Source organism: Mastacembelus armatus, chromosome 17 (genome assembly GCF_900324485.2).
Source record: "Mastacembelus armatus chromosome 17, fMasArm1.2, whole genome shotgun sequence".
Lineage (NCBI taxonomy): Eukaryota > Metazoa > Chordata > Actinopteri > Synbranchiformes > Mastacembelidae > Mastacembelus > Mastacembelus armatus.
Genome location: NC_046649.1, coordinates 24,315,034 through 24,327,605, shown reverse-complemented (window position 1 = coordinate 24,327,605; position 12,572 = coordinate 24,315,034). Strand labels below are relative to the sequence as shown.

The 12,572-nt window shown below is 51.1% G+C and overlaps 1 protein-coding gene across 1 annotated transcript in view; it reads left to right on the top strand.

Annotated features, from left to right (window-relative positions):
* The window catches only part of rasal2 (RAS protein activator like 2), a 42,877-nt gene extending 30,662 nt beyond the window's left edge, over positions 1–12,215 (top strand). The window contains 13 exon segments of the mRNA XM_026313684.2: positions 1,610–1,763; positions 2,226–2,324; positions 2,791–3,345; positions 3,674–3,818; positions 5,204–5,348; positions 5,559–5,798; positions 6,313–6,514; positions 7,194–7,372; positions 7,537–8,500; positions 8,607–8,744; positions 9,249–9,451; positions 9,559–9,646; positions 11,644–12,215. Coding sequence (XP_026169469.1) covers positions 1,610–1,763; positions 2,226–2,324; positions 2,791–3,345; positions 3,674–3,818; positions 5,204–5,348; positions 5,559–5,798; positions 6,313–6,514; positions 7,194–7,372; positions 7,537–8,500; positions 8,607–8,744; positions 9,249–9,451; positions 9,559–9,646; positions 11,644–11,811 — 3,280 coding nt within the window. The 3' untranslated portion in view covers positions 11,812–12,215.
* Positions 12,216–12,572: the final 357 nt, after the last annotated feature.

Here is a 12,572-nt window from a genome sequence, read left to right as displayed (position 1 = left end):
TCGCCATAAACAGAAACATTTGAGGTTTTGAGCATGTTTGCTGGATTTACAGCCGCCAGTGAAACGAGCCTGATGTTGCGGCATCAGTGTCGATCCCGACCTGCTAATCCAGGTTTACGTAATTCATCTGACACAGCAGGAGGATTAAAGAGCTCCCCCCTGAAAAGCTGCAGCTCCTCATTCAGCGTTTTGAACAGTGCGAAGGAAAAACCCACGTTAGGTGGCAGCTGCGTTTTGCTGCTCATTGTAGTTTAACGTGTTTTTGTTGCTGCACAGAGAAAAGTGACAGATCCAGACGGGATGAAATGGCAGCAACAGTTTCCAGGTCAAAATTATCCTCAAGACTGAGGCCGCAGTCGAATAAACCCAGAGATTCCTGTGGTGGAAGAACCAGGTTTTTCTGTGTCTTCAGGGTTAGCACAATAAAGGATTTCAGATGTTGTAGGATTAATATTAAAAAAACAATAGCCATAATTTTTTAATGACTTCTCTGCAGTTTGAACAGATTTGAAAGGAACCAACTACTGTGATTTGTTATTATGAGACAATGGACCAGTCACAGACCCAGTCACAGACCCAGTCACAGACCCAGTCACAGACCCAGTCACAGACCCAGTCACAGACCCAGTCACAGACCCAGTCACAGACCCAGTCACAGACCCAGTCACTCATGTTCATTGTCCAGATTAGTTTTGCATCTCTGGTCTTCTCTTGGTTTTCCTCTAGTTGTTTTGTGTCTGTGCGTATCATCACTTTCACTCATTGTGTCACTTGTTTCTGGTCACACTTGTTTTGCATCAGTCTTTATTTGTCTTTTATCTTTGTAGTTGTTCCATTGACTTTCCAACAAGTTATTAACAACCACCTCATACAGGGGCCCCCTGGGGCCCCCTGACCACTGGGGCCCCTGAACCTGTGCCCAGTAGACCTGTTTCCATCCAGTGCCGACAGACCTATTTGGTTTTATGGCCAAATAAATGTGCAGCATATTCAGACATTATTCAGGAGTTTGATGTTGATGAAAAACCAGTTTGTCACTTTATTTTGAAAATGCTCCGGCAGAACTTTCTTCTTCTGCTGCTGAAAAGCTGCAGCCTGCTCTGTGTCCCTCCTGAGACCAGTCTGTAGTTGAACACCTGCCTTGCTCCTCGCTGCATCACGCTCAGCTACCTAGCGCCGGCTCTCCCTGCGGAGGCTGTTACCATGGAGACGCTCCCACAGGCCCCGTGCGATTGGTCGTCCCAGGACCTTGTTTACCGCCTGCCAGGCTGCAGGGAAGCTCGATAAAGGTGACGCTGTGCTCGGCGGCGGCTGTGGTGAACGGATCTCCTGCCGTCTGCTGGAGGGTCGCGGTGGGAGGACGGGGGGAGCAGGGGGGATGCTCTGGGGGACCCCCCTCGCTTGGCTCTGTGGTTGTTTTTCGTAGGTATTAGTGCTCTCCTGTGCTGCGGCGCTCAGAGGAAGTTTGGTGAATCTCGCCGTGTTGTCTTGGTGTCTAAAAGCTTGTGCTGTGCTCAGCGGCGCCCCCCGGCTGCTCTCTCTTTTATTTTATAGTATTTGATTTACTCATTCAAGTCTGTTTTCATGTTCCCTCCCTCCCGTCTTCTAGATCCCGCGGACTTCCTAAGCTGAAGGAGTCGACCTCCCATGAGTCTTTGCTGAGCCCGGGCAGTGCGGTGGAGGCTCTGGACCTGAGCATGGAGGAGGACGTGTTCATCAAACCTCTGCACAGCAGCATCCTGGGACAGGAGTTCTGCTTCGAGGTGAGTGTGCAGCCAGGCCCCCAGCTGTGGACGGGTTCAGTAAAAATATGAAGATGGGTCCTGGTGTCGGTCGTGTTCTTTGCTGGTTACTGGGACGTTAATGGTCTAACAACAGCTGTACTTTTCCTACTGCAACAAATCAGTCTGCTGGGACGAAGCCTGTTTACTGTGTCCTGATGTCGACACAGCTCCTGCACTGCTCGGTGTCTGTTATCTTCAGTTTTACTGGCAGAAGATGAATTCTCATCAAAGATTAGATTCAGCAGGACAAATGAGTTAACATGAGGCGACACGATCACAGAAATATTCACCTTCTGTCGTTGGTCAGTTGTGTTTTCAGGTGCACACATACGTAGGTGCTTTTTGTTTGGGTTTGTGGTTGTGGGGGGAGAAAACCTCCTGTGGTCGCTGTGGATGCAGCGATTGGTCGGATGTCACGGCCTCTTCTCTCTCACCTGTCAGGTGACGTACTCGGGCGGCAGCAAGTGTTTCAGCTGCACCTCAGCCTCCGAGAGAGACAAGTGGATGGAAAACCTGAGGAGGACCATCCAGCCCAACAAGGTGAGTTCACGCTCTCCAGTTTAAAGTGGAGCTTCAGATTCATCTGGTCCGGTGCTCTGTAGGGTAAAGATGGATCCAGAGTTTGATGTTATTACTGCAATATTTGTGACTTTATGGGGCAGTTCTGATGGCGTCAGTTGTTGTCAGCTGCTGTCTGAGTGAAAACCGTCATTAAACGCGGCAGCATCTGAAGGTAAATCTGCACACAGGCGTCGTACGTGAAAGGAAATTTGATTCATTGAGTTTTTGCTGTGATGCAGCATCTTTAATACATTTTTATCGGCTTTATTCATCATCTCTGATGTCACTTAAGTGAGTGACTGCAGGTCGTGTTGGTCCAGTTATATCACAGCACAGAGCTGATAAACTTTCTTTACCTGTCCTATACATATTGAAAATAGCATCAGGATCCCCTTCTGACCTCAGACCTACCTTGTCTTTGACCCGAGTGCGTTTGTGTTTCCAGGACAACTGTCGGCGGGCGGAGAACCTGCTGCGACTGTGGATCATCGAAGCCAAAGACCTGCCGCCCAAGAAGAAATATTTCTGCGAGCTGTGTCTGGACGACATCCTGTACGCCCGCACCACCAGTAAGACGCGCCACGACAGCCTGTTCTGGGGCGAGTACTTCGACTTCTCCAGCCTGCCCGCCGTGCACAGCATCACCGTGCACATCTACCGCGACATGGACAAGAAGAAGAAGAAGGACAAGAACAACTACGTGGGCCTGGTCAACATCCCGGTGTCGGGCGTGACGGGCCGGCAGTTCGTGGAGAAGTGGTACCCGGTCAGCACGCCCACCACCAGTAAGGCCAAAGGGGGCGGGCCGTCGATCCGCATCAAGTCCCGTTTCCAGACCATCTCCATCCTGCCCATGGAGCAGTACAAGGAGTTCGCAGAGTTCGTCACCAACAACTACACCATGCTGTGCTCGGTGCTGGAGCCCGTCATCAGTGTTAAGAACAAGGAGGAGATGGCCTGCGCCCTGGTCCACATCCTGCAGAGCACCGGCAGGGCCAAGGTGAGGTCCATCAGCCGGCAGGGTCTGGTATCTGGTTTAAGGCTTTAGCTTGTGTTTGTGTGCAGAAGAGAAAACCAACAGGCAGCAGAGCCACAGAGGTTTTGTAAAGTTTGTTTTTAGAACCAGCACTTCCCCTGATGTTTAACCCTTTAAGACAAATACTAATCATGTTGTTTAATTCACTGAAATACAGTTTTACGTGTTATTGTGTCGATTGTTCATCAGGACATGTCACTGTGTCGCTCTAGGACGTGTAGTCAGGGCTGATTGATGTTTTTCCTGCGACCCTCATGTCACATTATTAGTAAAAATGCCTCCTCCTCTTCAGGACTTCCTGACAGACCTGGTGATGTCAGAGGTGGACCGCTGTGCCGATCATGACGTCCTGATCTTCAGGGAGAACACGTTGGCCACCAAGGCCATCGAGGAGTATCTGAAGCTGGTGGGACAGAAATACCTGCACGACGCCCTCGGTGAGTCTCAGCTGCTGCTTTCTAAACTACTGCACTTGTGTCTTTGTTTTGAGGAGCAGCTGGAAAACAAGAGGCTAAACAATAAGAAATGGGACTGGGCCTAAATGGCTGATCCAGCCTGGACATCCAGGAGGAGCTGGGGCATCTGGACCGAACCAGCAGCCGCTGCAACTTTTTTTTTTGACACAGTTGTAACATGAGCATGAGGTCATGAACCTGCCGTTCATCTCTGAACGCTGCAGGAAAATGCAGAGAGAGGAGTAACGGCTTGATCCTGAAGTAGATTAAAAAGTGCAGGAAGTCTTTGTCAGCGGTCTGTGTGATGTTTTATGGACTGCTTAATGCTAAACTTAGTGGTGTGATGTCTTCACTCTGCTGCGTCATCTTCCTCATCCTCCTCAAAACGATTCTGCTCCGTTCACATCCTGAAACATTTCAGACGCAATCAAAAGCGTGAGCAGCTTAAAATAGTCCAGAGTCTGCACTGAGTGTGACAGCCCAGTGACAGCCAGAGTCCCAAGGGACATCTGAGACTCATCAACTGCTACTGACAGGACAGACTCTATATTCATAGACTCGTGTGTGAAAATAGAGAATAACCTGTGATGTGTTGGGTAACAGCTTTCCCTAAATGACAGCAGGTTATTAACACGTTCACCACAACTGTGATTCATGTCGTCAGCTTCAGCCTCCTGTGAAATCCGGAGCTGTAAAATCCTGCGTCTCTGCTGGGAGTGAACGCCTCGTTGTTCACGAACGTGTGTTTGTTCAGAGGTCGTGTTTGATTTGAGTCACGCGTGATGCTGGTTCACTCTTCGCTCAGGGTGTCGAGCTCTCAGCCACATTCACAGAGGATCTTTGATTTTCTCTGGATTCAGCCACATCAGAGCGACTTTGACCTCAGGATGTTTTATTTTAGTAGAAAAGCTAAAAATAAATACATCAATAACACGATAAGGCCGACTCCTGCTGGGAGGTTCCAGCTGGATCAGATGAATCTACAGGGAAACGGCTCCTGCTTTGCTGCCTCAGGATGTTTTGTGAAGGTGTTCCCAGGTGCCTGCCCTGCCACCGACTCTCCAATGCACGGAACAAATTAATGAGTGCACGTGCAAGAACTGAGCTGAAGCACGTCCTGTCAGAAATGTGGTTCTGTCAAATGTATGTTCTACCAGTAAATATCGAAATGACTAGAAATATGTTGGTCGTCAGTTTTATTTTCACTTCACTTCGTCGTCGTTTCTCGCCGTGAAGGAGGTTCTGCTAAAACTACTTTCTTTATTTTAGATAAAGAAATAAAAGCTGGACTTGTGGCAGGAAAGCAGCTGATGTGTGTTTGTACGTGAAGAGATGTGTGCAGGTGACAGGTGTGTCTGTGTGTCCAGGTGAGTTCATCAAGGCCCTGTACGAGTCGGACGAGAACTGCGAGGTCGATCCCAGTCGTTGTCCCAGCAGCGACCTGGCTGAACACCAGAGTAACCTGAAGATGTGCTGTGAGTTGGCGTTCTGCAAGATCATCAACTCCTACTGGTACGGCTGCACCGCACAGCTGGAACACATCCAAAAATCCCACAATGCAATGCAAACGTTTATGAAAAGTATGTTTAACTTGACGTTCAGATAGTTGTACAGTTATTAATGACGTAGTTAAGGTATTTGAAATGGATTTTGGGGAAATACAGGAGTCGGTGTGTGTCCTGTGAAGCAGCAGAAACCTGATCCTTCTTCTTGACTCCTCAGTGTGTTTCCTCGGGAGCTGAAGGAAGTGTTTGCGTCGTGGAAGCAGCAGTGCGTCGCTCGCGGCCACCCGCAGGACATCAGCAAACGTCTGATCAGCGCCTCGCTGTTCCTGCGTTTCCTCTGCCCCGCCATCATGTCGCCGTCACTCTTTAACCTGATGCAGGAATATCCCGACGACAGGACGTCACGAACACTCACACTTATCGCCAAAGTCATCCAGAACCTCGCCAACTTCGCCAAGTGAGTATCTGTGTGTCCAGATCCCATCCAGAGACTGGCAGCGCCAATGAATGTGTGTGAATCCAGAACCTGGTTCAGCTTATGGGTCTGAGCCGTAGACCTCCATTGTTGTCCAAAAACTATTAAAACCACAGCAGGGAGCCACACCGCTGACCTGGCTCACATGGTTCTTCCTCACCAACAATGGGAGGCCCGTCTGTTTCCAAAAACCAGCTCCAGACTCTGAGAACGGCCGTCACTGTTTACAGGCTCTGAAGGAACAAAGAGTCCACTGGTCTCTGGTTCCGCTGCTCCACCAGGTTCAATGTGAAATAAGTACAAACACAGAAACAGCTGCTTCCTTTAAACGGCAGAGACAACAGTCTGGCAGAAAGCTCATTTTAGTACCAGAGCTGGTCCCACGTTTGTGTCTTAGACCCTCAGGTAGTGACTGTTACCTGTCAGACCAGTGTTCTGACTGGATTCTTTAATGTTGTGGCCCAGTTAGACATGAGTGTCCGTGTGTCCTCTGCAGGTTTGGCAACAAGGAGGAGTACATGGCCTTTATGAACGACTTCCTGGAGCACGAGTGGGCGGGGATGATGCGTTTCCTGTTGGAGATCTCCAACCCGGAGACTCTGTCCAACACGCCGGGCTTCGAGGGTTACATCGACCTGGGCCGCGAGCTGTCGGTGCTGCACGCTCTGCTGTGGGAGGTGGTCTCACAGCTCGACAAGGTACCGGCCCCGACCAGGCTCTGTGTGTGTGTGTGTGTGTGTGTGTGTGTGTGTGTGTGTGTGTGTGTGTGTGTGTGTGTGTGTGTGTGTGTGTGTGTGTGTGTGTGTGTGTGTCACTGAGGAGAGCAGACTTCCTGAGAGAAATCAGTTTGCTGATGTGTTTAGTCAGTGATTGATCGTTGATAATTATTGTTTAATTATCGGTGAACGGTTGGTGTGTGGGATGGAAACGTTTGATGATGTAACACGAATGAACATCAGGAGCAGAGGTCACTTCAGTTCATTTAACCATTTAACCACATTAACCCTCCGTGGCTGAACATCACAGCATGGCCTGACCTGTCCCAGCCCCTCCCCCCTGCCTGGCCCCTCCCCCTCCCCGCAGCGTGCTCACCTGTCTCACCTGTCGAGCTCAGCCTCAGCACGTCTCTGCTGTTTTTGATTGTGTCCGGTAGAAGCATGTTGTTCTAGTTGGTTTGATTTTGGTTTCCATTAAGTTTCCCTCATGTTTTGTTCCTCCTCTCCCCCCCCCTCCCCCTTCACTTCCTGTCTGGTTGACTTTCTCTGTTGCCGCCATATTGGTTTCGCTCTCCAACCATCACCACTGCATCCTGGTGCTTCCATTCAAACCACACACGCACACACACGACAACCCCAGGGTGAAAATTCCTTCCTGCAGGCCACCGTAGCGAAGCTGGGCCCACTGCCGAGGATTCTGGGAGACATCTCTCGCTGCCTGGCCGCTCCGACGCCGGTCCAGCAACAGCTGCGACGTTACCAGGACCAAAGCTCCACCCACAACATCAGCGGCAGCCTGTCGTCAGGCTTACAGCGAATCTTTGAGGACCCCACTGACAGGTAACCAATCAGCTGACAGGTCTGACTCTGGACCGTGTCATTAAAAAAGGTTAAGGTGCAAGTTCTGAGCTCAGGTTTAAATCAGCCAGACCTGCAGGCTGTTTGATTAAAAAAACAACTCGTCAGCATTTTGACTGGTCCTGTGTTTGTGTCACTTCCTGCAGCCACAGCGAGGTGCGCAGTCTGCAGTCTCCGGTGGCCGAGCTGGCGGAGGGTTGCGTTCGAGGTCAGCGCCCCCTGCTGGCTCAGCAGCACCCCTCCATCCACACCAACTTCATGGACCAGGAGGAGCGAGACAGCCTTCTTCCCAACGGTCGCAGCATCTCTCTAGTCGACCTGCAGGACGCCCAGAGCCTACAGGGTCCCATGGGGCCCCCGCCGCATCACGAAGCCCCGCCCCGCCTCAGCAGGGTGGGCTCCCAGGCCTCCATTGGACATGGTCCTCCTCCACTCCCTTACCCCCACTCCAACCCTCTGACCCCCCAGCCGGCGCCGCACCAAATCAAAGCCCCTGCGAGAGACGGGCAGCCGCAGAGCGCGCCGCAGGTGAGGAGGCCGCTGCCCCCGTCCCTCAGCCAGCAGCGCAGCCTGCAGCCCCTCTGCTTCCAGAACCCCGTTTACCACCTGAGTAACCCTGCCCACAGTCTGTCCACACGCTCCGCCCACTCGCTGCGGCAGGACTCCAGCTCGGAGAACCTGAGCACCGAAAGCTCCCACAACAGCCACAGCAACTCCGATGACTTCGGCAGCCAGGTGGGGGTCAAAGGTCGCGTGCCGTCCAACAGCAGCCTGGACGATCTGGGCAGCAGGCGGAGCGCACACAGCGAGGAGTGTTCGACACCGCGACGCCACCCGCCGCCCGACCTCCCGCCCGGCACCGCCACAGCGGTAGCCATCCCCCGTCAGAGCACGACAACGGGCACCGCCCACATTGTCAAGGTGGAGCAACAGAGCAGGGGCGGAGCCAGGACGCCACGTTCCCAACCACACAGCGCCTCGCTACGCAGCAGCAGCAGCGCCAATACCGAGCCCACGCCCACGACCGGCCACATCCCCCGCCAGCAGTCCACCTGCTCTGTGGAGAACGCGGCTCCGACCCCCAGGAGCACCGCCAAACAGCCACAGCAGGTGAGGCTGAAATACACCTGGACAGGAAGTGAAATATTTAGGGTTCACTGTCAGACCAAAGTTTCAGTATGAAGCTGATGGTTCCGGGTCGCTGTGCTGTGTCCAGGTGGCGTCTCCGGTGGAAGCGGTGGCGATGTCCCCGGTGGAGAGGACAGCAGCCTGGGTGCTCAACAACGGCCAGTACGAGGACAAGGAGGAGGAGGGAGCAGAGAGGAGCAGAGAGGAGGGCAGGAACACTGAGAAGGTACAGAACACACTCACCTGGACAGGTGTCATTCTCGCCACACACTCAGCCGCCGGTATCAGGGTTCTGTTGATCAGAACCATGTGGTTCAGTCTGTGGTCCGACCACCTTAATGATCCGATCAAAGAAAAAAGCAGTCGACTGCACTGATTTTAATCAGATTAAAAAAAACTTTATTAATCTCTGAAGGGAAACTAGTAACTAACATGGCAACAGCAGTGTGTGTGTGTGTGTGTGTGTGTGTGTGGGGGGGGGGTTTAACTTCAGTTACTTTCACCTCATTCAGGGTTCAAACCTGTGTATGTTCTGATTATCTCCACATTCCCTGTAAGACCTAGAACATACACAGAACATCAACAGGGACCAAGTGCTTGTGATATTGAAAAACCTTTAATGGTTTAACTGTGCAGTACCAGTCCCATACCACATGGTGGCAGTATAAAGTAAATGACAGGGTCAGCAGGTGTCTCTGTGCTGTCTAACGCCTCCGTCTTGGTCCTGCAGTACGAGCTGGAGATCTCCCGGCTGAAGGAGCGCCTGCGGGTGTCGGGGCGGCGCCTGGAGGAGTACGAGCGGCGGCTGCTGGCTCAGGAGCAGCAGATGCAGAAGCTGCTGCTGGAGTACAAACACCGGTTGGAGGACAGCGAGGAGCGGCTGAGGAGGCAGCAGGAGGACAAGGACAGCCAGATGAAGAACATCATGTGCAGGTACAGACCAACACGGGCCTGCTAGGAATACTAGTAATACTGCAGTACTGGTAGTACTTAATGCTGCAGAGCTCCACCTAAAACATCAGTGGTTTGTGTGGGCGCAGGCTGATGGCGGTGGAGGAGGAGTTGAAGCGGGACCACGCCGAGATGCAGGCGGTGATCGAAGCCAAGCAGAAGGTCATCGACGCTCAGGTACAGATGCATCATCACACCTGTAACACAGACATGAGCGGCCCCGCCCACAGCTGCCACTCAAACCTTTCAAGCTGTCTAATGTGATGATGAGTGAGAAAACCTCTCATCGTCTCTTCACTGATTTCAGGTCAGTAACGGATGTGACATAAACCCAGGCAAGTAACTCTAGCCCCGCCCCTTCCTCCACCCCCCCACCACGCTGATATGGTGCACACCTGTTCAACCAGCCAATCACAGAGCAGCTTTCAGGAGTCTGAGTCTGACACTGAAGTTTACAGACTGACTTGTATTTAGTTTCAGAACTGGGAGAGAGGTAGAGAGAGGGAGAGGTAGAGTTGGAGAGGGAGGGAGAGAGAGGTAGAGTTGGAGAGAGGGAGAGGTAGAGAGAGACTTAGAGAAAGGTAGAGTTAGTTGGAGAGGTAGAGAGAGGAGAGGTATAGTTGGAGAGGGAGGGGAGAGGAGAGAGTAGAGGTGGAGGTTGGATAGGGAGAGAAGAGGTTTAGAGGGGAGGGGAGAAGTTAGCGAAGAGACTTAGAGAAAGGTTTAGGTTAGTTGGAGAGGTAGAGGGAGAGAGAGGTAGAGTTGGAGAGAGGTAGAGGGAGAGAGGGAGAGAGGTAGAGAGAGACTTAGAGAAAGGTAGAGTTAGTTGGAGAGGTAGAGGTAGAGGTAGAGAGGGAGAGGGAGAGAGGTAGAGTTGGAGAGAGGGAGAGAGAGGGAGAGGTAGAGGGGGAGAGAGGTAGAGAGAGACTTAGAGAAAGGTAGTTAGTTGGAGAGGGAGAGGGAGAGAGAGGGAGAGGGAGAGAGGTAGAGTTGGAGAGAGGTAGAGGGAGAGAGAGGTAGAGTTGGAGAGGTAGAGGGAGAGAGAGAGGGAGAGTTGGAGAGGGAGGGAGAGAGGTAGAGTTGGAGAGGGAGGGAGAGAGAGGTAGAGTTGGAGAGGGAGAGAGAGGTAGAGGGAGGGAGAGGTAGAGGGGGAGAGAGAGAGAGAGGTAGAGTTGGAGAGGGAGAGAGAGGGAGAGTTGGAGAGGGAGAGAGAGAGAGAGAGAGGGAGAGGGAGAGAGAGGTAGAGTTGGAGAGGTAGAGTTTCCTCTACCTCTCCAACTCTACCTCTCTCTACCTCCTATTCTACATGACAGAGTCCGGGTCGTTCAGGGATCACCAGGGTCCGACCGTAGACTGTCTCACTCTGAGCTGGTTGTATTTCTGTTTGGCTGCTGCCCCCCCCTCCTTCCCTCCACCAAAACCAGCAGAGCTTCCGGTTCACGCTCTTTCAAAATAAAGAGGTTTAGCGTGAGAGGAGACGACGTGGGCCTGTCCAGGTGTCAGTTCTCCAGCAGGTGAACCAGCCCCTGCTGGAGAACTGCAGCACCTTGGCCTTTTTATTTTCACAGGCTGCTGTTTTTTACTTTTGGCTGCTGCCCTCAAACCGTTTCCTGCTGTCGGGTCAGAAGCACAGCAGACTTTTCCTTCTCAGTGACGGACCAGTCCGGATCGTTAATGGGCTGTAACCGATTGTTTGAAGAGTTTAAGGGAGAACATCGGTGACACCCACTGGGTGACACAGCTGTTAACTCAGCAGTTCGTCTTAACTGTTTATACGAGGCTTTAAGGGATTCACTGGATTGATGGATTATCTGACCTAAGAGCTTTTTAAGTGGCACATGTTCTTAAAATTGACCAAGTAACACAGAGATTGTCTCTTAATTTGAAAGTCATTTTATATGTTCCAGTTAATATTTACAGGAATAAACCGATTAATGTCCAAATGACGAATAATCCATCAGTTTCAATGGTTAAAGGGTCTTTTAAGGTTTAAGTCGTTTATCATCGACATTGTGTCTCAATTCTGAAATTATTTTTAAGGGATTCAGGTGAACGTTTCTTTGTCTTCTGTGCTCTGATGTGCTTTTAACCCGACAACCAAACCCCTCACCAATAACTTCATACCTGTCAGTCTGACTTCCTGTCCCGCCCCCGTCTTGTCTCTGTCCAATCAGGAGAAGCGGATCGGCTCCCTGGACGCGGCGAACTCTCGGCTGATGGCGGCGCTGACGCAGGTGAAGGAGCGCTACAGCGCGGCCAACCTCCGCAACGGCCTGTCGCCCACCAACCCCACGAAGCTGTCCATCACTGAGAACGGAGAGTTCAAGAACAGCAGCTGCTGATTGGTCGAGCTGGACCCCGCCCACCTCACCGCCGTCAGCTTCGGTCCTGTGGACGATGGATCAGAGAGAAGGGATTTAAAACCTATAAATACGAGTGTAAATACTGGAGGTTCAGTGTACAGCGCGTGTGTGCGTGCGTGTGTGTGTGTGTGTGCGCGTGTGCACAGCGTCACAGAAGCACAGAAGAAGAAACAAACCAAAAACTTTTTTTAACCAAATTTTTTATCGTTTTTATTTGAAGCTTCTGGTTTTGTTGGATGAGGTTTATGTTCGAGTGGAGCCTTTTATTGTTTTGGCTTTTAATTTATTCCTCCACGATCTACTGAACGACTCCTGGACCACCAGGGTCAAAGGTCACACCTGTCTGCTGTCCCGTGTTGAGAATAAAAACTGCCTGATTAAAACCGGATTCAGTTTTATTGTGCTCAGTTAGAAAGGAAGAAGTACTCAGTTACTGCAGTAACAAGAAATACCACGATGTAAGTGATCAACACAATAATCATCAATAATTAGAATCCAATAATATCAGATCCATTCAGTCTGCACAATGAGTACTTTTACTTTGGATACTTCAAGTACATTTGGATGATGGTACTTTTGGACTTTTACTGCAGCAACATTTGGAATACTTCAAATTAGAAGTATATAAGGTAGTTAGCGTCAGCTACCCGGCGGTACATAAAGTACTTCGAATTAGAAGTACATAAGGTAGTTAACGTCAGCTACCCAGCGGTATATAAAGTACTTCATATTAGAAGTAT